The following is a 25,984-nucleotide window of genomic DNA, read 5'->3' as shown; positions in this document are numbered from 1 at the left end:
CCTGCTTGTGTTCCCTCTCTCACTGTCTCTCTCTGTCAAATAAATAAATAAAATCTTAAAAAAAAAAAAAAAGAAATGTAATATAATCGTATTTTGGTAAAATAATGTGAAAAAATCCATATGCTTTATATGAACATCTGAACAAAGAGAAGTATGTATATGTCTTGTTAAAATGGGGATGGACCACCAAGCTTGAAAATAAAAGTGAAAAAAAAAAAAAAAAGCCTGTACTAAAAAAGACTACAGTATGTATATTAGTTACATTTATGCATTATATAAGTTATATACGTGTATATACACACAAATATAAAATTAAAATGATATACCAGAAAAGTATAAACCAAAAGAAATTTGATGTAGCAATTTTAGGGTCAGATAAAATTGAATAAAAATGCAAATGATCTCCATATGTTGATTTTGTATCCTGCAACTTTACTGAAATCGAGTATTAGTTCTTTTTTTTTTTTTTTTTAAAGATTTTATTTATTTGACAGAGAGACACAGCGAGAGAGGGAACACAAGCAGGGGGAGTGGGAGAGGGAGAAGTAGGCTTCCTGCAGAGCAGAGAGCCTGATGAGGGGCTCGATCCCAGGACCCTTAGATCATGACCTGAGCTGAAGGCAGACACTTAATGACTGAGCCACCCAGGCGCCCCTCGAGTATTAGTTCTAAGAGGTTTTGGTAGAGTCTTTGGGTTTTCCACATATAATATAATGTCATCTGCAAACAGTGATAATTTTACTTCTTCATTTCCTATTTGGATACCATTTATTTTTCTTGACTAATTGCACTGTCTAGGACTTCCAGTGCTATATCGAATAGGTGTGGTGAGAGTTGGCACCCATTTTGTTTCTGATACTAGAGGAAAAGCTTTTGACTTTTCACAGCTGAGAATGATGTTAGCTGTGGGCTTGTCATATATGACTTTTATTATATTGAGACACATTCCCTCTATACCCACTTTGTTGAGAATTTTTACATTGAAAGGATATTGAATTTTGTCAAATGCTTCTTCTGCATCTAATCTTTCCTTCTCTTAATGTGGTATATGACATTTATTGATTTGCAAATGTTGAACCATCCTTGCAACGCCAGGGATAAATCCCACTTGATCATGGTATATGATCCTTTCAGTGTGCTACTGAATTTGGTTTGCTAATATTTTGTTGAGAACTTTTCCATCTATACTCATCAGGGATATTGGCCTATGTTTTCTTTTCTTGTAGTGTCCTTATTTATCTTTGGTATCAGGGTAAAGCTGGCCTCATAAAATGAATTTGGAAGTGTTCCCTTCTCTTCAATTTAAAAGTGAATATTAAGCTATAAAACAAGTTGAATTATGTTCACCAAATGGTGTATTAGAGTCCTAACCTCCAGTGCCTGTGAACATTTGGAAATAGGGCTTTTACAGATGTAATTAGGTTAAGATGAGGTCATTAGGGTGGGCCCTAATCCAATAAGACTAGCAGTTATCATTAGAAGAAGAGACAGAAACACACAGAGAGAATACTGTTTAATGACAGACAGGGGTTGGAGTGATACAGCTACAAGTCAGGGAACACCAAGGATTGACAGCCACCACCATGAGCTAGAAAGGGGAAAGGAAGGCTTCTGCTCAGAGCCCTTGAAAGAAACCAACTCTGCCAAACCTTGATTGTGGACTTCTAAGCCTGCAGAGCTCTGAGAGAATAAATTTCTATTGTTTTATGCCATCCAGTTGGTTGTACTTCGTTATAGCAGCCCTAGAAAACTAATATAATGGCTGATAAAGCTATGAGACTTTGTTCTTTTACATTTATTGGGTTTTGTTTTGGTTGTAAAATAAAATATTATTAAATTTTTAAAACAACATAGAAGTACTACATAAAGAAAATTAGAAATACCCATAATCCTACAGAAGTATAGAACTGCTGCTAATAAAGCTATGGAAATATATTCTGGCCTAGTCATCAAACTGTAAAGTAAAATTTCACTTTAACATCTTTTCACCAGTAAGAAATACAGAAACGCAAGGATACACTGAAGACTTTTTACCAGATATACTACAACAATTCATCTAACTAGTAAAAGTGTTTAAGGTTTCATTTTCGATAACTAGATAACAAGGTAAAGATGCATAGCAGTTGAAGCCATTAAAAATCTAATTCATTATAGAAGTATCTTCACTTTTATAGGTTGAAGGATTAAAGAAGATATAATTGAAGAATAAATGTCCTTTGATGTACAAAACCACTGTTACTGTACAAATGGAGGTACTGGAGAAGAGTGTACTAGAAAATTCATAAAACAAAGACAGAAAATGAAATTAAAGTAATAAGAAAATACTGTACCGCCACCAACAAAAACAGCAAATTTTAAATAATTTTCAATGTTCTGCACTTTTTTGCTCTACTTCTTTTTGTCCAAAAAAGAACTACGTTTATCTCTTATGGCTTTTACCTACTCACTAGTTCCCACTGGTAGCTAACTAGAGAAAGACATGAGTTCATATGTATCCAGAATATAGAGTATGAACATTAAAGACAACGGATGATAGCAATCTGCTTAGGATAACATCTCCAGAAGAGAATTATACCAAAGCAGGCATAACCTAACTTTTCTTCTCCTTGACAAAGCCCAAAACTGAACTCCTATTTTATGTATACCTTCCTTCCCCATCTCAGTTTATGGTAACTTAAGTCTTTCCAGTTGCTCAAAACAAATATATTGGAATGGTCTTTGACTCTTCTTTCCCACATACCTCTGTTAGAATGTGACCAATTCTCACCACACCTCCACTTCTACTATCCTCGTCTTACCCATCTTCAAATCTTGCCTGGATTGCTAGAATAGCCTCCTAATTGTCTCCTAGCTTCTGTCTTTACCCTTCAAAATCTATCCTCAAGGACAGACAAAAAGATCCTTCTAAAATAAAATCATAATGTCATCCCTCTTCTTACAACCTTTCAATGGATCTTTATTACATTCAGATTAAAACCCAAAACGTCTTTACAATGGCCTGCAAGGCCCTGTACTGCCTGCTAAAGTAAAAACCATTTTCTTCTATACTCTCACAGCACTTGAGACCAGATGTGTTTTTCCACAAGCCATTCTTCAATTCTCAGTGGACACCAACAGGGTGGCCTACAATTGAACTCAATTTTGACACTATCTACCTGAAGTTAGTGTCAGATCTCAAGTCAAGGGCTCAGTCCCACAAGACTGTCCCACTTCATACACTGATCACGTGACCCAGGTTGTCACTTGTACTTCTGGTCAATCGCCTATAATTTGGGGGTTCCCACAACCTTTTCCACGGATGATTAATTTGATTAATTTGCTAGCACAGCTCTCAGAACTCAGCTTACTGACTAGACTTTGGGTTTATTATAAAAAGATACTCAGAAACAGCCACATGGAAGAGATGCATAGGGCAAGGTATGTGGGAAGGGGCATGGAGTGTCCATGCCCTCTCCAGACATACCAGCCTCTCAGCACCTCCCTCCACGTGTTCACCAACCCAAAAGCTCTCCAAACCCCTTCAGTTAGGATTTTTTTTAAAAGACTGTATTTATTTATTTGACAGGGAGAGAGAGAGAGCGCGCACAAGCAGCGGGAGTTGCAGGCAGAGGGAGAGGGAGAGGGAGAAGCAGGCTCCCCGCTGTGCAGACAGTCAGACATGGCGCTAGATCCCAGGACCCTGGGGTCATGACTTGGGCCAAAGGCAGATGCTCAACCGACTGAGCCACCCAGGCGCCCCAATTAGGATTTTTTATGGAGGCTTCATTACATAGGCACAACTGATTAAATCACTGGCCATTAGTGATTAGCTCAACCTCCACCACACTCCTCTCCCTGGAGGCGGAGGAAGGTAGCCAAGCTGAAAGTTCAATTCCTCTAATCACAGAGTTGGTTCCCCTGGCAACCAGTCCCCAATCTAAGGCTATCCAGGAGCCCCCAACCAGCAGTCATCTCATTAGCATGCATGAAAAAAAAATCACTTCCAGAGATGCTCCAAGGGTTTTAGGAGCTGTATGTCAGGAAATGGGGCCAGAGACCAAATTTCTTATTATGTCACACCTTCCCACCCCTCACCTTCATCTCTGACTACTTTCCCTTCACTTTCTCTATTGCCATTGTATCAGCCTCCCTCTGATTTCCAAATACACCCTGCAAACACCTGCTTTAAAGCCCTTACTCTGGCTATTCTTCTGACCGCAATACACTTCCCCTTGACACACACATGGCTTCTCCCTGGCACCCTTCATGATTGCTTTCCTCAAAAATCACCTTCTAAATGAGGCCTATATGGATTTAAAATTGCAACCCGGGGTGCCTGGGTGGCTCAGTCGTTAAGCGTCTGCCTTTGGCTCAGGTCATGATCCCAGGGTCCTGGGATCGAGCCCTGCATCAGGTTCCCTCCTCCACGGGAGGCCTGCTTCTCCCTCTCCCACTCCCCCTGCTTGTGTTCCCTCTCTCGCTGTGTCTCTCTGTCAAATAAATAAATAAAATCTTAAAAAAAAAAAAATTGCAACCCATCACAACCTCCACTCCACACTCCCAATCCCCCTTACCATGCTCTACCTTTTCTTTTCTCCTTGGCATTCATCACACCTTATATGCAATATAATTGACTTATTAGGATTATTACTGTTTCTCCTCCCAATCATCTTAGAATGTAAAGTGAATCCCAGGCATGTAAACCAGTACCAAATACATGGTAAGTACTCATTAAATAGTTATTGTAGGAAGCTCAGGAAATAAAATGAAACCTTAATGAACAAATCAGTGTTCCTAACAAAGATGACCTAGGCAATCAAAGTTCAGGACAACTTCCTACCATCTGGCAGCTAGGTCAAGGAGGTAGGATTATTTCAGGCCTATACAGCATACATTATAGAAGGAAAAATCTTTTAGGGTTCAAACAGCCTGCTTGCCTAAAAACAGGGAAGGTCACCATGAGAGGGGCAAGAGTTTATTATGCAGGCTAAGAAGTTTCAAAGATGCCAAAGCATAAAGCACCTGGTGGACAAAGAATGCCCTGATAGGTTCTTGACAAGGACGGAATCTATGGTCTATCTATGGTCTGATACTGACCTCATGTGCCCCACAATTATTTCTTCCACCTCTTATAAAGTTTTCAGTAGCACAGAACATTCCTCAACTATTCAATCATTAAAATTGTATGTTACATAATCTATAATCATAATTACATAAAAAGGTCATAGTTATAAGTATCATAAACCATGTATAAAATACCTAACATATGCCCAAAATACAGCAGGCATTCAGTAAATGTAAGCTAATTATAATGATAGCAACAACACTTTTTTTTTTTTTTAAAGATTTATTTATTTGACAGAGAAAGAGAGAGAGAGAGAAGAGCAGGGGGAGAGGGAGAAACAGGCTCTCCGCAGAGCAGAGAGCCCGATGCGGGGCTCGATCCCAGGACTCTGAGATCATGACCTGAGCCGAAGGCAGACGCTTAACCGACTGAGCCACACAGGCGCCCCGACAACACTATCTTTGAAGTAAAATTATTTTTAATAATATAAACATTTAAATAGAAAGTAAAAGCTGTATATTTTATATCTCATTTTGCTATCTTTCTCCATTTCCTTAAACTGATTTTATCAATCTTGATTATAACCTTAGTTAGATCAGATATACTGTACAATAAAGTATCAATTTCTAAATTGTAATATCTGTTAATAAGTCATTCTTAGTAAAAAAATAAGCGATTTCATTTACAGAGATATCCTACTTTAAGAAAATTTAACATGAAAAATTCTAATTTACAAGAAAATGTTTGAGAATGCTTCACTTTACAAGTGGATTCATCACAGTATTATTTTAAGCATTTGCCTACAAACTTTTGGACTAGAGAAGGAGAAACTGAGGTAAAACATTAGAAATCAATGGTAAGCAACTCTGAAATAATAAACAACAGAGATTTAATTTAGAAAAATTCAACCTATGTGCCATTTTTCAGAAAAATAACTACAAACCTCCTCAACGACAATTTTGATTCATAAATAACATGATCACCCAGCCACAGAAAATTACTAGAGCACCCAAACCATACGTGGACATTGCTCTCATCCTGTCTCTGGGTCCCCTAGAAAGCTCCTCTGCCTGCCTACCATTCTTTGTGCTGTCCATATGGTTCTCTCTTTACACTTAAGATGAGAGTACACATAACATCATCTCCAGATTCCCTTATTCTGTCTTCCCTCTACAGCAACAGAGTATAGATCTCTGTACGATATAGATCAAAATACAGTGGTAACACAAAAATGAAGTGATAATCTATTGTCTTTTGATGGATTAGAAAATACTTCATAGGTGTGGTATTTTGGGAAGTTGAAAGGGGAATGGGAAGAGGAGAAGCAGCATCTTGCAAAGGCAAGGGTATAAGAAAAAAAGACTTATTTTATCTTTGGAAACTCACTTCAGTTGGGGGAGGATTGGGAACAGCCAGAGATAAGGCTCTGAAAAGGAAGAACTCAAATTTTGACTACTTTAATGTTGTCTTATTAATTTTTGAATCTCTGGTGTCTAGCATAACAATAGGTCAATAAATGTTCATTAAGTAAATTTGCTAAATCAGAAAATCACAAAAAGTAAAAAAGTTTCCAAATTCCAAAGGACCAGTATTTCTTCAAACTGCTTTTTGCAGGTCAATATTTACAAAATAGAAGTAAACAGAAGTTACATTTACAAAATGTATTCAAAAATACCAAACAGATTCAAAAATGCCACAACTCAGATGACTGAAATGACAGCTAAGATACTGAAATACGATTTACGTTGCATTATATTTTATTTTCTGATGAATTACAAATATGAACATATGCAGCAACTTTTCTGAACTGACTTACCTAAAACAAAAATTCTTCAACCAGATGAAATGGTTTGTAGCACTTTTGTGAATGTCAGAGACACTTTTGGTGGCCTAATGAAGTTTGTTTGTAAATGCATAAAATAAAATTCATAGGATTGAAAGAAAGAAAAAAATCATATCACAAAGAAAACCAATTATATTAAAATTGAGTTCTAACCACAGACCACAGTTCTAATCATGGACCCTACTTTAAGAACTCCTGGTATATGTGTTAACTTGGAAGAGCAAAGACTAGATACTTCTTACCTAAATAGTCTATAGATAGATACATAGATATAAAAATATAATGTTCCTATTATCTTAAAAGAAACTCATAATAACTTGCCAAGATTAGGATATTATATAAAGTTATTTAAAGTTTAAATAACCTTTGAAGATTTTATCTGTGGTAGAACAGGTTGCATCCATTTATTGTTCCTACTATGTGCATCGTTTGTATTGCAAAATTTTCTAAAATCATTACATCTGTACAAAATTAATAATAATATACTAATGCTACATTTGTAACATCAGGAATTTCTAGTTTTCCAAAGATGACATAAATTAGTACACGTCTTTCCTTAATCCAAGAGCTCATGAGAACCAGTAGGCTTGACAATTTGGGGGGCCCTAGCACACCTAGCACACTCTGTATTCAAAATACTTTCAGACGCACTACATAAACAACCTTGTTGTAGGTTGTCTTTGGGGTCTATAATTAAGAAACACCTTATAGTTAAAGCTGTCAAATTACAAGATCTACCACTTTATAGATTTCAAACATACTTTTGGAAAATTGTAGGGTAAAGCAACATCCTCCCTAGCATGGTAGGTGAGTGAATTCCAAACAGTTTCAACAGGAAAAATAACCCTGATTTTTGACTTTTTAATGTGTACATCACCTTAAATCAAAATTTTCATTTTTTAACTGTTTTGTTAAAATTGGCTTCTAAACTATAATTCCAAAATTATATTTGAGACTAAAAGAAACATTTGACACTAAATAATATAGAAGTTCTTGAATCACAGTGCATACTAAAATTATAAGAGTTTTTGAAAAGAGATTTTCTTTTTTAAGGAAAAGAACAAACTAGGTGGAAAAGGGTATCCCTCTCACATTAAAATAGCTATCTTTTAAAAAACTACTTTTTGTATCTTCTAGAGAAAATAATATTAATGGAGTGACTATTAGTGTTCCATGAACACTATGCATTTATAAAAAGTTTTTAAATTAATAGAGAAAAAAAGACCTGTTCTTGGTCACTTATTTTTACACTACAGGAAAAAATACACATAACTACCAATGAGTTTAATTTATGAACAAATTTAAATAAATCACTTTCATGGTTTATCACCACTAATCATGAACCTAGGCAAACTGTCCAAAAAGCTCATTTTAAGAGCCTCTAAAATGTAAAACAAAAACAAAAACTGTGTTTTTTCCAGCCTATAATTAACTCTTACCTACAGTGAGTGTGTCTATTTGGAATTCCTACCACAATGGTAGATAAATCCTAAATCACTTTTGCAAAATAAGTTTGTTTGTTTGTTTGTTTGAATTTCTCTTTCACAGGATGAAGGAGCTTTGCCTAGGCCATCATCAGGAAACTGAAAATAGAAAATTAAACTAACAAGAAAGTATCAATTTGGCCAAAAGTACATTCAATTAGAATTTTGTTAGCACTTGCTACTCCTTTTAAACACAGAATTAGCAATGTTTTTCTTTAAAGAACAGAATTAAAAGGCAATCAGACCCTAATCACAAAGAACTTCCTAAGTTTAAACACCCCTCACAAATAGCCTTGAAAATCCCTTGCAAAAATACATATATTTTTCCAGATAAGGAAACATTTTGGCATACTCTGCTGTCTAACAAATAAAGCCTTGCAGTACATTTTGCAAGCATTAATCAGACCTCGCACTGATACAGAAAACCCTGTAGCAGGATAACAAAACCTCAGAACACGCTCAGATTGCAGGCTTTAGACAGCCTCCCTAGTACACCTGTACAAGTACTTCCTGTTCTCCAACGATGTTTAAAAGTAGTTTGATAAACGCCCCGTAAGTCGCCGTTTAGAAGCTAAACATTAACTTTATAAATTACTACTACCACCCAGAAACCACCAGCCCAAAGATTCTCACGAATCCAGTCATCTCTCTTCTCCAAGGAGCGCAACATAACCATCAGGACCCCTTTAAAAAGGGGCTGCTCGGGTGAGGCAGTGGCTGCTCCGCAAGTGAGGGGCAGGGGCCAAGTAAGCGTAATATTCATAATCCGAACGCACTAAGCGACCCAGCTGGACTCCAGGTTCTGCCTCGTGTCCGCCCTCAAACACAGCAGCAATGAACAAGCACGACCCAGTAAATACAGCACCTCCTCCCGCGCGCCTCCAGCCTGGCCAGACACATCTCCTCCAGGGCCGGGACCGGGCGGGGAGGAGGAGGGAAGGCTGCGTGACCTCGGATGCCTGAACCCGGGCAAAGAGTCCGCGGAACGGGGGCGAAGGATGTCGCAGGGCTGCTAGGGCAGAAGCAAGGTCTGACGTTGGAACGAGGGTCTCCCACTCAGGCCTGGGGCGGGGGTCGCAGGTCGTTGGATCTCTATCCAGGGACTAGTTTCGGAGACTTACCTTGAGCTCTGCCCTCCTAACGAGAGGGAAAGTGCGGTCCAGGTAAAGAAATACGGGCCTTCCACTTCCACAGGACTACCTCCCGCTGGCCCTGCTCCGCCTCACGCCAACACCCGTCTGACACTAACAGCTGCCACCTTAGCCGAGGTTCACCGAGAACTGAAGCAGAGGCGTCTGGTCTCGCCGCCCAGAGCCCGACCCTGCGCATGGAGCATGCGCACACGCCCCAACACCAAGGGCCAGAAAGGGCAGTGACACCTGCGATCAACAGGTCCCGGGAGACCCGCCCCACTCTCCGCCTCGTGCCGGCCCCGCCTCCTCGGGAAAGGCCCCGCCTTCACGCTCCTCGAGCTAACCCCGCCCCGCACTCGATTTCCCGGCTTTCCGGACCTGGCGAACTGTATTCCCGCGGGGGTTCGACTGGGCGCGCGATCCAGTTGACTTACTCCAAGGCGCGAGATCCCGCGAGAGCAGGAACTTGAACGTTTCCCCTAAGGCAAGAGTGGAGCGTTATTAGGGCTTAGCTGTTGGAGAAGGTGCGTGCAGGTTGGCTGTGTGGTGTAGAAGGAGGAAGGGGTTAGTTCTCCTCAAGCGGAGGTGATTATTCCCGCGCTCTTGGTCAACATATTCGGTATTTTCTGAGCTCAGGAACGCGAACCCACGGAGGACTGGGTTAAGTATTGTTACCTGAGAGAAAACAATCCGTACTGCCTGGCTTCAAAACCGCATGTGGGTATGCAATTCCTTTTAGCTTTCTGTGAATCATTACGATTTGTTTACAGTGAAATAGCTTCTATTGGCTTGAAGGTATATTCCCCAACTGGTTGTTTCGTGACTATTAATAAAATGAAAGCTTTAATAAACATGTTGACTTAATAGTTAATTGTGGTAAGAAAAATTTGGCTGCCTCCTTACTCTGCGTTAGAACAAGTTTTAAGTTAGAAGTTTTAAGCTACTGCTTCGGAATTGGGCTAAACTTTGTTTTGTAATTTTTTTTTATAGAAGTTTAAAAAAAAACCCACTGCTATCTTTAGTATCAAAGATCCCTCTCAATAAGTAATAAACAAAATTTTGAAACTCATTTCAAAGCTGATGCAGGTAGAACATACAGGTTATAAAAATTGATTTAAGTAAACTCATAGGTAACTAAAAGTTTATTTGAAAAATTAGAATGAAGAAACATTTTACATTGATATAGGTGCATTTTGCTTGAGACTGAATGAATGTGAATTTATTGAGAATTTACTATATTTCCTTCACTGAATTAAGCACTAAAGGAAATATAGTGAAAGTTAAGACATAGTTCCTGCCTTCCAGAAATTTAAAACTTCTGGAGGAGAGGGAAAAAAAACTTCATTAAAAAATAGTAATACTATTAACTCTCCTTTTGGTTTCCCTAGTACCACCATTTCTTGGTTGTGCAACTACATCTCTGACACACTTTAAATAATTTTTCTTAAGGCCCTCTGTGTTCTCAAGCTCTCCATTTTCTTTTCTTTTCTTGTCTGACCTTACTCCTCTTGAACAATCTCTTTTACCAGGTGTCCCAGTGCACCAAGGACTCCCAGATGTATATCTTCAGGTTAGACTTTTAAGCAACATCTTCATTTGGATATCACACAGATACCTTAAATAGGTCCTAAATTGATGTTGGTATCTTTAGCATTCCTTATTCCTGAGACTCTCCCACCCATCTGGAAACTAGCCCATTTTCATTCCCCATTTCAGATAATGGCACCCAATTACCCAAGACAGAAATCCAGGAGTACCCCTATATTACATTTCCTTCACTTCCTCTATCCTAATATCAAATTCTATTGACTCATCTCCTTAAGTATCCCTCAAATCCACTCTTCTTCAATCTTCACTCTCACTGTCAGTCCATCAAGTAATTAACACCTCTCCTGACTCATCTCCCTTGGACAATTGCAATAGCCTCTTGTTATTTCCCACTCCACTCCAACCTATATTCTATTAATAATTTTTCTAACATGAAAATATGATCACAATATTTGTCTGCAAAGATTTTTTTCAGGGGCTTCCCATCACCAGTAGGGCCTTTCATGATCTTGCTTCAGACTGCTATCATCTGCCATTCTTGCCCATTTACTCCACACTAGCCATACTGAACTCCTTGCTTTTCTGTGATCCTGCCACGTTCTTTCAGGATCCTTTGGGTCTCAGTTGAATTGAAAACTTACCTCCTTTATGGAACCTTTCATAATTTTCCAAGACGGACTTGCCTTTCCTTCACCCTTTTGGACTTATTTCTGTTATAACAATTATATTGTACTGTAATTATTTGCAAATGTAACTGACAAGTCAACCCCTATCTCCACTCTTGAAAAATAATTTGAACTGTGGATAATAAAGACTCATACTATCTCCTCTCCTCATTTAAAGGTTACAGAAGAATGCCCTTTAGTTCACCCTGCTTGAGATTTTGACGAAACCCTGACTGAACACTTTTTTAATCCTCTAAGTTCAAACTTTCTGCCAGTCCTTGGCATATCTAAGTACTGAGTTTTAAATCATAGGCTTGTAATAGGTCACAAGTTAAGCATCAAAAAGGCAGTCTGAAGCAAACAGATGGGAAAAAGGAAAATTGACATTGTACTACATATCCCACCCAGAAAACTTTGTAGGTAGGAATGTCTTTTCCTGCTTTTAATAATAACACACCCACAGGTTTTAATAATAACTCAACCACAGGGTGGGCATAACTCCAAGTTGGGTATTTCACCCTTTACTGGCCCAGTGATTGGTGTATGGGTGATTTAGGCTAATCAGCATCCTTTCAGAGCAGTTTCAAATTGGATGTTTTCTCTGGTCGTAAAGCTGTAAAGATGGGAGCTCAGAGCTGCTTGTGGCAATGCATGTTGCCATTTAGAGTAGCTGGTCTGAAAGAATAATGCAGGTATGGGAGGAAATATGAGAGAGAAGAGAATCCCTTAAAGTCCTCCATCCTCTTATAAAATAGGAAATTCAGGAGTTGAGTGCTTACCAGACTCCTGAAAGCTCTGCAGCATGACATTTTGTTAAATATCAGGTCAAATTCAATATCCTTAGCATCTTAGCCAGCTCTTCCTTAGTCAAAACTTCACTAGCCATACATCCCAATCCTTCTAAAAGGCTCTGCTATACCAGAGTCAACATTTGTTAGTTAACCACAGCTAGTGGTTAGCCAGTGGCCTCCTTAATTTTTGCTGAGTTATTGTCAGCTTAGGCAATTTCATTACCCTTGTATGTTATTTCACTTTGAAACATTCTAATTTTCTTATCTGTAAAACTGTGATGAGAAATAATACTTACATATGATGTCTTTTGATACTGACCCAGATAAAAGCAAGTAAAGTCCTATACTGTATTATTACAGCCATTAGTGCTATTATTATGATTACCAATACTGTTGTCATCAATGATAATGTGATGCTATAAGAACCTATATATTGTTTTTCTTGCTGTACTATGTATTTTATTACAATCTCAAAGATGTGGAAGGCTTTAGATTACATCTGGGCCAGCCTCCCATTCACTGAAGGATTATTACCACCAGTGGTTGTCCAGGTTCTGTTCAAATATAGTCACATGATAGAAAACTTGATGCTTTGTGGTACACCCTATTCCTTTTTAAGATTAACTGTTTAGGGGCGCCTGGGTGGCTCAGTCGTTAAGAGTCTACCTTCAACTCAGGTCATGATCCCAGGGTCCTGGGATCGAGCCCCTCATCGGGCTCCCTGCTCCGCGGGAAGCTTGCTTCTCCCTCTCCCACTCCCCCTGCTTGTGTTCCCTGTCTCGCTCGCTCTCTCACTCTGTGTCAAATAAATAAATAAAATCTTAAAAAAAAATACTAACTGTTAAGAAATTTTCATCACAATGAATTGAATTCTATCAGTAATTTCCACATACTGGTCTTATTTCTGTTCTTTGTAACAACAGAAATCTGTTCACTTTTCCATAAGACACTATTTAAGTGTGAAAATACTTCTGTTTTTTCAAGCTAAAAATACTCAGTTCTCTCTCAATTTTTTGAAGGCCTAATTAATATTAAGCTAATCAATCAATTCATTCATTCATAATATTTCACATCACCTTATGAAATATTTAAAGTGAATTCTAAAGAATAATAATAATAAAATGAATTCAAACATATAATGTAGTGGTGAAATATAAATAAGAAGACAAATCAGAGCTATGAGAAGTTAAAATACAAGTAGAATATAAAGAATGAGAGCAAAAGAACAAAAATATGCACAAACCTGTAGCTTAAACTCGTTTGGCTCTGATCTAAAATCAAAAGTGGATATGATATTTAAGTTATCGGTAACAGGAAAACATTTTTCTGTCATCACCTAAAATTGTTTTCCCCCATGTGGGCCTTCATCTAAGGGGGCTCTTATCTATGTTCACTGACAATAGACTCATCAACATGTCCCTGGAAAATGCAGTAACAGGCTTCATGTACCATCCATGAAACTGAGCTCAGGATGCACTTTTGCTGTCAACTTCTGAAAAAATGTGACACCGAAAAATAAGAACAGATTTTTTCAACTAGCCCAATTATGGTTTGTGCATAAATATTCTTTCCCTTTAATTTTTTATAAAACAAGTTTTATAACATATTTTACATATAAGGTTCTTTAGAATCTTAGAGATGGAAAGGATCTTAGAGATTAGCTTGTTAAAGTCTCTCATTGTACAGATGAGAAAACTTAAGTTCAGGGAAGTAAAGTTACCCAAGCTTGTGCTGGACGCTAAGTAGAACCAGAACTGAAACCCAATTCTGAAACACTTGGAATTGGCCTGTGTGAAATATTTTCCCTGAAATATTCTGAGGTTTCATAAGAGATAGTATTCTTTTGTCTCTTAAAGTACAATGAAATTTCTTCTATATTCAAGTATTGGTGATAAACATACTTGGCATCTTTGTACCCTTTTGAAAGACAAGGGAAGGGGAACATAAGTCGAGGGCATTTCACAAGTAAAGATTTTTCTGAATTGTGATATCTATGGTAGTACTTTGACTTCATGAAAAATACTAAGCAGTTTGGAAATTTACCAAACTTGTTTTCTCACCCCTGGGAACCTAACAATTCTAAGCCACACGCACACACACACACACACACACACACACACACACAACTTTACATCTTAGACTGACTTGTTTTTAAAGTAGTTCTTTAAGAAATACAATAGTAGAATAACACCATATCTTTTGCTCATAGCATATTGGCTGAAGCACTGAGCCCAAAGGAAGTTGCCCTGGAGAGCACTTTTCTTTGTAAAGATGACGAAAATATTCAGGGCACCAGTGTTTTCAAGTTGAACTTCCTTATTGAAATTCACTTCACAGTCAAAAGGGAAAAGGGAAATACAACACTTTTTAATAGAGTAATAAAATTGTTGAAAGATATTCAGTGATAGAAATACTTCAAAGAATTATAGGTATATATAAAGCAGAAATTCAAAAAGACTGAATTTATTTCTAATTCTCAACTATTAGTGTTCTTGAGTCTTTCATTCTCTTATCTGTAAAACTGAAATTGTGCTGGGGGAAAACAATCTAACTCTTGGCAAATAATATCCCAGGAACGTATGTTAAAGACTTTGTACATTTTATTTTTTTTCAAAGATTTTATTTATTTATTTGAGAGAGAGAGCATGAGCAGGGGGAGTGGGAGAGGGAGAAGCAGACTCCCCGCTGAGCAGGGAGCCAGACTCAGGGGTCAGTCCCAGGACCCCAGAATCATGACCTGAGCCGAAGTCAGACACTCAACCGCTCAACAGACTGAGCCACCCAGGTGCCCTAGACTTTGTACATTTTAAAATCAAAGTTTTTTGATTAAATTGTTTTCTACAAGTTTTGTCTTGTTACTGTTTCAAATTCTTTTTATTCTGAATAACTCTCCTTATGGAATTAGTTATAATAGTTTTAATGTGATGAAGAAAAGCCATCTCAGTTGCTAAAAACTGTGCTGACCTTTCAATTTCAAACAGCAGCTAGCAGTAGGTAGAAGAGTAGCTTTCAAACACTGTAGACTGTAACCTAGAGAAAGCAGTATATATTTTACACTATGATCCAGTTCAGTTCACATGGACATGTATAAAACAAAATCAATAGTTTCTTAAAACAATATTATGACTGAGTGATACACTCTGATATTTTATTCATTTCTATTTCATTTGAAAATCTTCTGATCATAACCAATGAAATTGATTTCTAGACCCCCTAACAGAACAAAACTATAGTTTGAAAGATGTGAGCAAGAGGTTTTTAACAGAAGAAGCAGTTCCCCTTTTAATATAGTGTGGAAATTTACTCCCTCCGGTTAGAAAAAAATATTCATTTTGGTTTGATATTATCACATTAACAATTTTTCACCCATTAAAAACTTCCTAACATTATAAAAAGGCCGTTGCTCTTTGGCTCCACATTTTGCTAACATTACCCTTATTCACAGTTTTAATCCTCTATGGTTAATAAACGAGATGTACAAATTATATAAGGCTATATCCATGTAGTTATAGATAAATATGAAATCATTTACAGTATGCCACCAGAAGATGTGCAGCTTATGTCTTTGTGGATGACTATGTTCTCAATTGAGATAGGAGAGAGAGAATAAGATAGTGGAAGGAATGTGAGATCAGAAGCAGAATTCTTGTGTCCTAATTTTAGATGTGCAGTGTGAGAGTGGGCTAGTTTCTTAACTTCTCTAAGTTTCCATTCTGCAAATGAGGGAATTGATCTAGAAAATTTCAAGATAGTATATAAAGTTCTTTGATTCTTTGATGGTTGTTCATTTAAACCAAAGAGAGTGTTTTATCACGCTATTAACATAGTTCTAGTGGATGACATTTGAAAAATAATAACTTATCTTTGCTTATTCTTATTATATCTAAAACATTAATGTCCTTTGCTATGCTAACAAGAGAACACTTAAGTAAACATCAGGGTATGGAATTGTACAAATGGCATAGTCTAATAATTTTGATAAGTATGATCATTAACCATAACTGATATATTTATACATATATGCATCTGAAAATATGATGATTTTTCTGTGTTGCTATGTGTCTTAGTCTGTTTGGACTACTATAACAGAATATAATGGGACTAGGTAGTTTATAAACAACAGAAATTTACTTCTCACAGTTCTGGAAGCAGGGAAGCCCAAGATCAAGGTGCCAGCAGATTCAGTGTCTAGTGAGAGCCCACTTCCTGATTCATAGATGGCTATCTCACTGTGTACTTATGTGGGGGAAGAGGTGAGGGAGCCCTTTGATGTCTCTTTTATAAGTGCACCAATCCCATTCATGAGGGCTACACCGTCGTGATCAAATCACCTCCCAGAGGCTCCACCTGCTAATACCATCACATTGAGGGTTAGGATATCAGCATATGAATTTTAGAAGAGACACATACATTCAGTCTATACCTAAAAAAGTTTGGTAAGTTTAATGTGTTTTTATTATTTTGATGAGTTTGTGAGAAAACTGTAATCATATACTATGTTCACATCTCTATGTATCAGAAGAAAAGAATATTTTTCTTAAATAAGTGTGGCCCATGTTCACATTTGACTTTATGTTCCAAAATAGGTGCTGAGCCTGGAGTGTTGCATGGCCCAGAACAGAGCCTTGTGCAGGAGGCCTGGGACCTAAGGCAAATCAGCTATGTTGTAGAATCTTCATTAGCCCCAATATTTCACATAGGTAGAATTAAGGTAAAATGGATATTAGAAAGTGAGTTTTAAAATTAAGCTTGAGAGTGGTAATTGGAAAGTATTCCTGCCTCCCTTTACGAGGTAAGGTGGAAAAGAAGAAAAGGTTATTTCAGGTAGATTGCATTTAGGTGAATTTTTCATTATTTTAGCATCAGCTCATAGAGGAATCAACTCCTTCCCCTGGTTATGAATTCCAGATGCCTACTTTCTTTAAGCAAGGTAGGACCCTCTCTACCCCTTGCCCACCCCTGAAAGGGAATGGGAGTGATTGTTTTTATTCACTATACTGTAGAGATAATTGTGCCAAAACATTAGAATCTAGGGGCAATATGGCTTTTTTTTTAATTTAAGTAATCTCTACACCACCGTGGGGGCTCAAACTCACAACCCTGAGATCAAGAGTCAATGATTCCACTGACTGAACCAGCCAGGCGCCCCAGGGGCAACATGCTCTGTGATTTGAAACATTCCAAACGGGAATTTAAAGGAAAAATCAGGGCGCCTGGGTGGCTCAGTTGGTTGAGCGACTGCCTTCGGCTCAGGTCATGATCCTGGAGTCCCTGGATCGGGTCCCGCGTCGGGCTCCCTGCTCGGCGGGGAGCCTGCTTCTCCCTATGACCCTCACCCCTCTCATGTGCTCTCTCTCTCTCATTCTCTCTGTCTCAAATAAATAAATAAAATCTTTTAAAAAAATAAAAAAATAAAAAATAAAGGAAAAATCATTTTAGTTGAAAAAAAAAAAAAAGGGTTATGTAGCCATCAATTCCATAGGAACTCCATTCTGATTGTGTGATGTGTTTTCTGAAGAGGTAGGGTACACTGATCAAGGAAAGTATCCGCCATATTGATTTTTAAAAACTCTTTAAGTGACAGGCTGCCTGGGACATGGCAGTCTTGCTGCCCCCAAGAGGACTTTTCTCTCTCCTTTCTTTAACAACTTCACTGGTCCCAGCCGTCAGCTTACCCCCCACCCCCAAGCACAAGCATGGTGCGCAGCAGGGTCTCAAGATTCTGCCAAGAACATCTTGCCATGATTGGATAGGAATCCCAGATAAAAATGCAAACCTTTGATTTGTTCACTTTGACATCCCTGAAAGTTGAATCACCATTGGAACAAAAGCTAAGAGAGTTAAGACAAAATACAGAAGGATGTAACCAACAATTCTGTGCAAAATAGAATTTGACTTTTCATAAGAAAGAAGAAGAATTTATTCACTCAAGACTAAAAGCTAAAGGCCTGGGAACTGAAGCGGAATCAGGTCAAAAAGCGACATTGAATGTGGAAGAAATGGCTGACTTTTACAAGGAATTTTTAAGTAAAAATTTTCAGAAACACATGTTTTATAACAGAGACTGGCACGGCCTAATTTTGCCATCGCCTTCTTCATGGGGAGAATGGCCCTGGAGAGGATTTGGAACAAGCTTAGATTGAAACAAAAGAAGACCAGAGCGCACCTGACCCACCCACCTGGTGTCTGAGTTTCTACGAAAAGTGGCTGGTTTGGGAGCTCATTTTATGAGGGCTCTAAAAAGCTGTAAGTGGGGGCACCTGGGTGGCTCAGTTGGTTAAACGTCTGCCTTTGGCTCAGGTCATGATCCTGGGGTCCTGGGATCGAGCCCTGCCTCCGGGTCCCTGCTCAGTGGGGAGTCTGTTTCTCCCTCTGTCCCTCCCCCATCTCATGTTCTGTCTCTCTCTCTCTCTCTCAAATAAATAAATAAGATCTTTAAAAAAAATAAAAAGCTGCAAGTGATCTGTGAAAACCTCTAAGTCCCACACCTTCGTTATGCAGGCTCCTTCGCTTATGTCGGCACAGGGTGGGCTGGGAGAATGTGGGTCCTGGTGAGCCATGGGCCATGTGACTCTGTCCTGACTGTGGGTTCCCAAGCTGGCTCTTGTTCCGGGTGTGACATTAAATAGAGTCCAAGTACTAAGAAAAAAAAATTCTTAAATGACATACAAAATATGGAAAAGCTCACAGGAAGGAAGACTATTCTATCAAGATCCTAAAAAGGCTATCTTAACTGCAATTTTGAGTCTGGAGAATGGAGCTAATGCTAATGCTTATCCAAAAAATGTAGTCAGTTTAGTGTTTCTATGTCTGTATTTAATAAATTCCTTGCTCCAACATATAGTAATTCCAAATCAGAGCCAAGTATATTTATCCCAAAGAATTTTCAATGTAACCTCTAATCTAGCTTAGTTCTCAGTGCCTTTGATTTCTTACTGTATGATGTTGATATATTTTTATTATATTCATAACAATAGCTAACATTTATTGAGGGACTTACCATGTGTGGGGTAGTATACTTTATAATGCATTTATTTTTAAGATAGCAACTAATATTATCCCCATAATTCAGATACATTTATTCATTTAACACATTTTTATTGTTCTTTACTATGTACCAGGCACAGAGGATAGAGCAATTAATAAAAAAGGCAAAGTTTCTGCCCTGAGAGAACATTCATTCTGGTGGGCGAGATGAACATGGAAGGAACAAATACGTATATTATTTTGGTGGGTCGTAAGAATGCTCCTTGCAGATGTCCAACAACATTATTGACCAAGGGCCCCAGTTCTGGTGCACTGTGACCTCCATCACTTCATTCGGGCCTAGGCTGCCTTCCAGTCTGTTCCCAGCCGATGACTGACTGTGACAGGGACACTAAGGCAGAACCGCTTCAGGGAAACACAGGGCCTCTCCTGCAGGTGACTTTGGCTCAAGGATCCTCCAACAGCTGCACTGCATCTTCCCTCGACTGCATGCTAGTGTGGAACAAGTCAGTGCGGAACAGTCAGGAACAAGAGACTCCGTGAAGTCTCTTGGCTCTCCCAGCCCTCTGGACTCCTTCCCCCTTTTCACTTTGAGGGCATTTTTCCTAATACAATTTTTTCAGATTTAACCCCATCTTGACATCTGCTTCTCAGAGGACCCAGACTAACATATTATGTTAGGGAGTAATAAGTGCTATTTTAAAAAAGCACAATAATGGACACCTGGGTGGCTCAGTCGGTTAAGTGTCCGACTCTTGATTTCGGCTCGGGTCATGATCTCAGGGTCGCAAGATCAAGCCCCTCATCTGCATGGGATTCTCCCCCTCACCCCCCGCTTGTGCGCACGCTCTCTCTTTCTCAAATAAATAAATAAAATCCTTAAAAAAAAAAGCACAATAAGGTGTTAGAAATATATGCTTTGGATTAAGGATGGTCAGGGAAGGTCTCAGGCAGAGGTAGCACTTGAGTCACATAAAGAATTGGAGAAAACAGATTTACAGAGTGAAGTGAATTGCTTGAGAGTACATCGCTGATTTGTGGTAGATCAGCCCCCAGCTGGCACCTTCAAAATGACCGCTTTTATGTTATCATCTGTAAGTACGTGATGATACAGAAGATGTACTGAGAGTATCTGTTTGGGGGGCAATTCACATCAGACAGTTGTGTACATGTAGAATTAGAAGTACTTCAAAAGGTATGAGGAGAAACCTGCAGAAAGCACTAAATGACACAATTAATTCCTGCCCAGGCTAGCGTGTACTTCCTTTCAGCCTGCTCCATTCTGGCATTCCTTTTTTGCCCCTTTCATTTATATTTATTTTGCTAGTGCTGCAGCTTCTATACTAGTTCTTCAATCAGCAGTTTTAAAATAGGGTATGACACTGAATTTATCTTTTTTCCTTCTGACTTTTTCCGGTCCTGTTTCCTGAAACATCTCCATCCCCTATAGTGCCTAAGCTGTCACTGAAATGTGTTTCAAAATATAACACAGTAAAATATAACACAGTACAGAAAAATAAGCACATTCTTTTTGGAACTGAACCATAACCTCTTAAAATTAGCATTTTCCCCCCGTCTGCCCATATGGACCAAATATTCCTATTGATATCACATTATATTGAGAAAGCAGAAAAAGTTTCTATTCCTGGATTGAAATCCAGCCCTTCTATCTAAGGAATTCAAATAGAGACACACCCTGTTCTTTATCTGATAACACTCCAGCTTCAGCCCTGGAAATCTTTACACAATTTTACTTATTTTTTTTCTTGGCTCTGGAAAGTTGAGCTTTTTAAAGTATTATAATTTTCCAAAGACTTGTTGATACATTGGTGAAGTGCTTTGATCAGTAGATTCCCCTTGCTTGTTCTCTGAGCGGAAGCTGTCACTCTTCCACCTTTCATAGAAAGCAAACCACTCTTCTTCCTACAGAATAGAGCATGTGGAGGTCGAAAGTATTTTTCATAAGAAAAGAAGCATTCAAAGCAATACTTCCCTAAGCTTAATAAAAAGCAGTTGTGGCTGAGAAACTGCAATGATGTCATGTAAGTTTTATCTTGCCTAAGCAGCAGAGTGAGGAAATTCCAGAATTAATAAGTCTGCTGGTACAGCTGTGCCCTGAGTTGGAAAGTTCAGGATGTTCTTTTCATACTCACGACTGGACATTTTGCTCCACATTAGCCTTTGCAAGAATAATTGGCTCCCTCCATTTCCAAGCTGCTAAAACATTTATAAATGGATCTATTTAGAAAATGTAAAAGTTTAAATGGATTCAATAAATGGTCACTTAGACTCAAAATTATTGTTTATATTTGCCTTGATTCTGTAATGACCTGTAATTAGTTATTTTTAATTATCAAGTGCCTTTGAATAGTGAGTTAAGAAATGGAAAATCCTAACTTTGAGAAATGATTGAAGGGAGTAGAGTTAAAAACCGAGAATGGTCTTTTTAACCATAGCTCTAGTTATTAATGTGGCTCTAGTTATTATCTAGAGAACAATTGGCCAGCTGATCATCAGGAAATTGGCTTACATAAAATAGGAGATATAATTTCATGATCCGGAAGTCTGTTGAACAGTATAATGGAAATTGAGAGAGTTCTGTCTAGTTTTGTAAAGTAGAAAATATTTTCCTTTAAAGGAATGGCTTTGGTGTATTATCACACTAGATGATTTCTTTCAACCTTACAGTACCTAAGTGTCATGCACTCCTTTCCTTTCTTTCCTCTTCTTTCCTCCTTTGCCTCTGCAGGGGAAAGAAAAGGAAGATGCACGATGCTGAGCAGAAATGAGCAAATTTAATCAGAGTTCGCTTTTGTGGTTCTCAAATTTCAAAATTAAACATGCATGTTGCTTGTTTTATTGAGTTCACATTCAATATAGCCTGATAGAGCAGGCTTCTCTGATCATGAGTGCCTGAGTGACTTTGGAGGGGGTCTCTGAATTTGTCCAGTTTATAGCTGTATTTGCCTCAAACTAAGATAATGGAGATTTATTCTTATTTTGTCTAATGTAAAAAAATAGCTTAAGGCTGAATTTTATTCTGAAAGAGAAGATAAACAATGCCAAGCATATATTTTAGAGCCAGACTTACCAAGTTCTCCTAGAATTAAGCAAATCACCTTAGTTCTCTAAGGCTCAATTTTCTTATATAATATTGAGATTATTTCTAATACATTCCTCACAGGATAATTATGCAAATAAAATATTACAAATATATGTTAAGAAGCCTTTATAAAACCATGAGTACAGTGCCTGGCATTTAATAGTCCATCAATGAAAGTTATTTTTATTCTTTTACTTTTTCTTTTAATTTTCTTTCTCCTTTATTCCATTTTTCATGTATACAAATATGACTGGAAAAGATATCACAGATTTTCTGCTGTTCTAAATAGACTCTCATATTTCTTCAGACTTGGAAAAATTTAGCTGTTTTTCAGGGCAATGGAAACCTATTCAAAATTCCTTTCAAATTCTCGATTGTGTAGCAACCAGAGTATGACATTTTGGCATTTCTAAAGGTGTCAGACAGCTGAGCTAAAATTAATACACACTTCTAGGAAAGGAAGAAATACAATAGTGAACAGAGAGTTATTCCATCATTTTCTATCCAATCTTAAAAAAAAAAACAAAAAACTTAAGATTTTCCCTTTTTAAATACTCCTTTATGGGAGTTGCAGAGCTGGGAGTATTGTTCTTTAGCTAGCATATTTAATCGCTGGGCCCCCTTTCGGTGGTTGACAGAATGGTGACATTGAGCATACAGTTTAATTACTTGGAGATGGTTGAAATCAGGCAATAAAATTTCAATTTAATGAGAAATGATAACTCATTTCAAACTGCTAATAAAAACTAAATGATTTCTTCATAATACATAATAGAATATGACTAATTTTTATTTTTAAAACATTAAAAATGGACCAAAAAATGGCATGATGGGAGCCTTATATCTAGTTTATCACAGATGCCAATGTTATTATTTTAAAACAGATAAACACCAAAACTTAAATAAAACTAAGTTATCTTAAAGATATATTTTAAATTATACAAATTCTCTATAATTTCAGTATGTATTAATACAATACTTTGATATTGCTGCTTTCTAGAGATTGCATTTTTTCATTAGCAGTTTTTAAAAAAATTTCTCTGCTTACAAGACTAGAGGATGATTAGAACAACCACCAATTCCAACACTGAATACACAGATTCTTTTGTAAATATGTAATGTTGTTATGTGGCATTTTCTTTATGATCCATTCTCCTTCCTAAACTTAGTCTGGTGCATAGTTTTCTGTGACTGAGGCATTCCTTCTCTGGCATAAACATCTATCACAGAACTCTCAACTGAATTAAAGTGGAAAAAATTGATACTTCTTACCAGCTCTATGCTATCTACTCCCTCTATCATATTTTAAGACAGATCTATAACTTTATATTAGTTTGAGCCTTGTATATGAATATGTTCACATATCTCATGATTGATGTGTGCTACGTTGCTTTCAGATGCTTTTGTACTCTTTCATTTCTTGTTTTTGTTTGCATTTTATAACATATACTCCCAAGTATTTATGGACTAAGTAGACTTTAAAGTTTCAGCAAAAAAAAAAAAAAAAAAAAAAAGTGCTGCTAATTCAAATCATACATCTCTCTCTCATGTATATATATTTAGATTTAGATGTATATAAGCATGTATTTTATTTGTTATTACTCCTCTAAAATGCATACATAAAGTCAAACCTAATCAACACACAGCTTTGGGATTTATGGAGCTTGAATTCCAAGTACACCCTGGCCATTAAGACAAGTATGATGTTCGTTGAGTCATTGTCCCTCTGTCTGCTTGACTTAATGCTAAATGAATATAGTAACCCAACTGAACTTTGGAGAATGTCATTGGAATAGTTACCTAGTGATTCAAAGCTGGTCAAAAAATACAAGCAGTTTAGATTCTAAGAATGACTAATGAAAAGTCTTTATCCAGACATGCTGTTTTATCCCGGTCACCAGAAAGGAACCCTTTCCAACCCTTTTCTCCATCAATTTTGTTTGTATATCAGCTTCCATAGCTTTCATCCCTTAAAGAAAACTCCAAATGAGTCTAAATATCTTGCACTGCATTTTAATTCTAGATTCCACTTGAAAAACTTATTCAAAAATAGCTCATATTAAAGGAAAAAAAAAAAAATAAAGGAAAAGAAGATAAAAGCTTTTGGTGCCAGTTACTCTTCTGGACTTTCTCAGCGAAAAGGCTGGATTGTTTAGATCAGGTGAAAACAAAATTATGAATAAAGACAAGTGAGTTGAAAGTTTTTAAAACAAGATTTCGAATTGTTTATTAGTGTTTGATCTGAGATTGAATTTAAATGTGATAAAAGGAAAATTGCTAAATTGCTATTAAATTATTGCTACTAATGAAGAGTGTAAGTGGCTTTGCCAGTAAGTAGAATAATAAAACAGCAACATTTATGTTTAGAGGGTTTTGTGGCAAATACAACTTTCTTTTCATAGGTCTTCTGTTTCTGGGACAGTGGTATCCTCTGTAGGCTCAGTTGTTATCACTATAGGAATATTCTCCGATAGCCATCCCTTTGGAGTCCTATTAAAGGACCGTCTGCCAGAAAGAGGATTGGCAAAAACCATAAACCTGGGATCTGTTAGAAGTAGTAGCTCAAAATCTGGAACCTTGAATTTAACCATTTTTGATGCTTTTTCAAAACCTCCAAATGGGGTGGCAACTCTGTGGGAAGTGAAAAGAAAAAGAATATGTTAGTTAATTTTCAAATTTACTTGCCAGAAAATAGAAAACAATTTAATTCGTGATTCTATGGGCATGTTGTTATATTATATTCTTAGTACAATTTTCAGTTTTTGATCTTTGAGGCAAGCATTTTTATTTAAGGACCATGCTTTTATGATAAAACAGATATTTGTTAATTCATTGGTATGAAGTCCCTTTGTATGTACTCTTAGTTTGGGACTAAACTAATCTATTCTATACCCTGAGCTCATTGAAAACATTTCTTGCCTTTGTGTCTTTGCTAACATGTTTCCCCTGCTTAGATATTTCCTCCCTTCCTTCCTTCCACCTGTGTATGTCTTGTGGCCTTTAAGTTCCAACTTCCTCTCAATTATCCCAGCTTGCGTGCTGTAGTTTAGCCAAATTCCTATAGCATGCATTGTTTTATGTCAGTCATTTGGTGCTTATGATATGACACTTGGCTTTTTTTATAATATGATTTGGTCTGAGTTTGTTTTTTCGTAATATGGTTTGGTATAATTTGTGAATCATAAAGTCTTTGAAGGCAAGAAGTGTGTCTTTTGCATCTTTCTATCTCCACTTCAAAGACCTCAAAATTCTATTTTTCTTTTGAATAAAGTCCAACTTCTTATCTTGGCATTCAAGTCCCCACATAACATTCCAGCTTTCTTTGATTTAGCCATTAATTTATTTATTCATTCAGCACCAGACATTTCTAAGTGTTAGGGATGGAA

General features: G+C 37.4%; 2 protein-coding genes and 1 long non-coding RNA gene across 4 annotated transcripts in view; 1 reads left to right on the top strand and 2 right to left on the bottom strand.

Annotated features, from left to right (window-relative positions):
- The window catches only part of USP53 (ubiquitin specific peptidase 53), a 66,405-nt gene extending 56,636 nt beyond the window's left edge, over positions 1–9,769 (bottom strand). For both annotated transcript variants that reach the window (XM_078069182.1, XM_078069183.1), the window contains exon 1: positions 9,493–9,769. The gene's annotated coding sequence lies outside the window, so the exon portion shown is untranslated. The remainder of the gene's footprint in view (positions 1–9,492) is intronic.
- A 133-nt stretch (positions 9,770–9,902) lies between these two features.
- The window catches only part of LOC118535454 (uncharacterized), a 92,211-nt gene continuing 76,129 nt past the window's right edge, over positions 9,903–25,984 (top strand). Inside the window, exon 1 of the long non-coding RNA XR_013446157.1 lies at positions 9,903–10,221. This is a non-coding gene — a long non-coding RNA (uncharacterized LOC118535454). The remainder of the gene's footprint in view (positions 10,222–25,984) is intronic.
- MYOZ2 (myozenin 2) overlaps positions 24,839–25,984 on the bottom strand; it is a 39,382-nt gene continuing 38,236 nt past the window's right edge. The window contains exon 6 of the mRNA XM_036091780.2: positions 24,839–25,229. Within this exon, the coding sequence (XP_035947673.2) occupies positions 24,995–25,229 (235 nt within the window). The 3' untranslated portion in view covers positions 24,839–24,994. The remainder of the gene's footprint in view (positions 25,230–25,984) is intronic.

Source organism: Halichoerus grypus, chromosome 3, assembly GCF_964656455.1.
Source record: "Halichoerus grypus chromosome 3, mHalGry1.hap1.1, whole genome shotgun sequence".
Lineage (NCBI taxonomy): Eukaryota > Metazoa > Chordata > Mammalia > Carnivora > Phocidae > Halichoerus > Halichoerus grypus.
The sequence above is the reverse complement of the archived record's forward strand: the minus strand, read 5'-3'. Positions and strand labels throughout refer to the sequence as shown.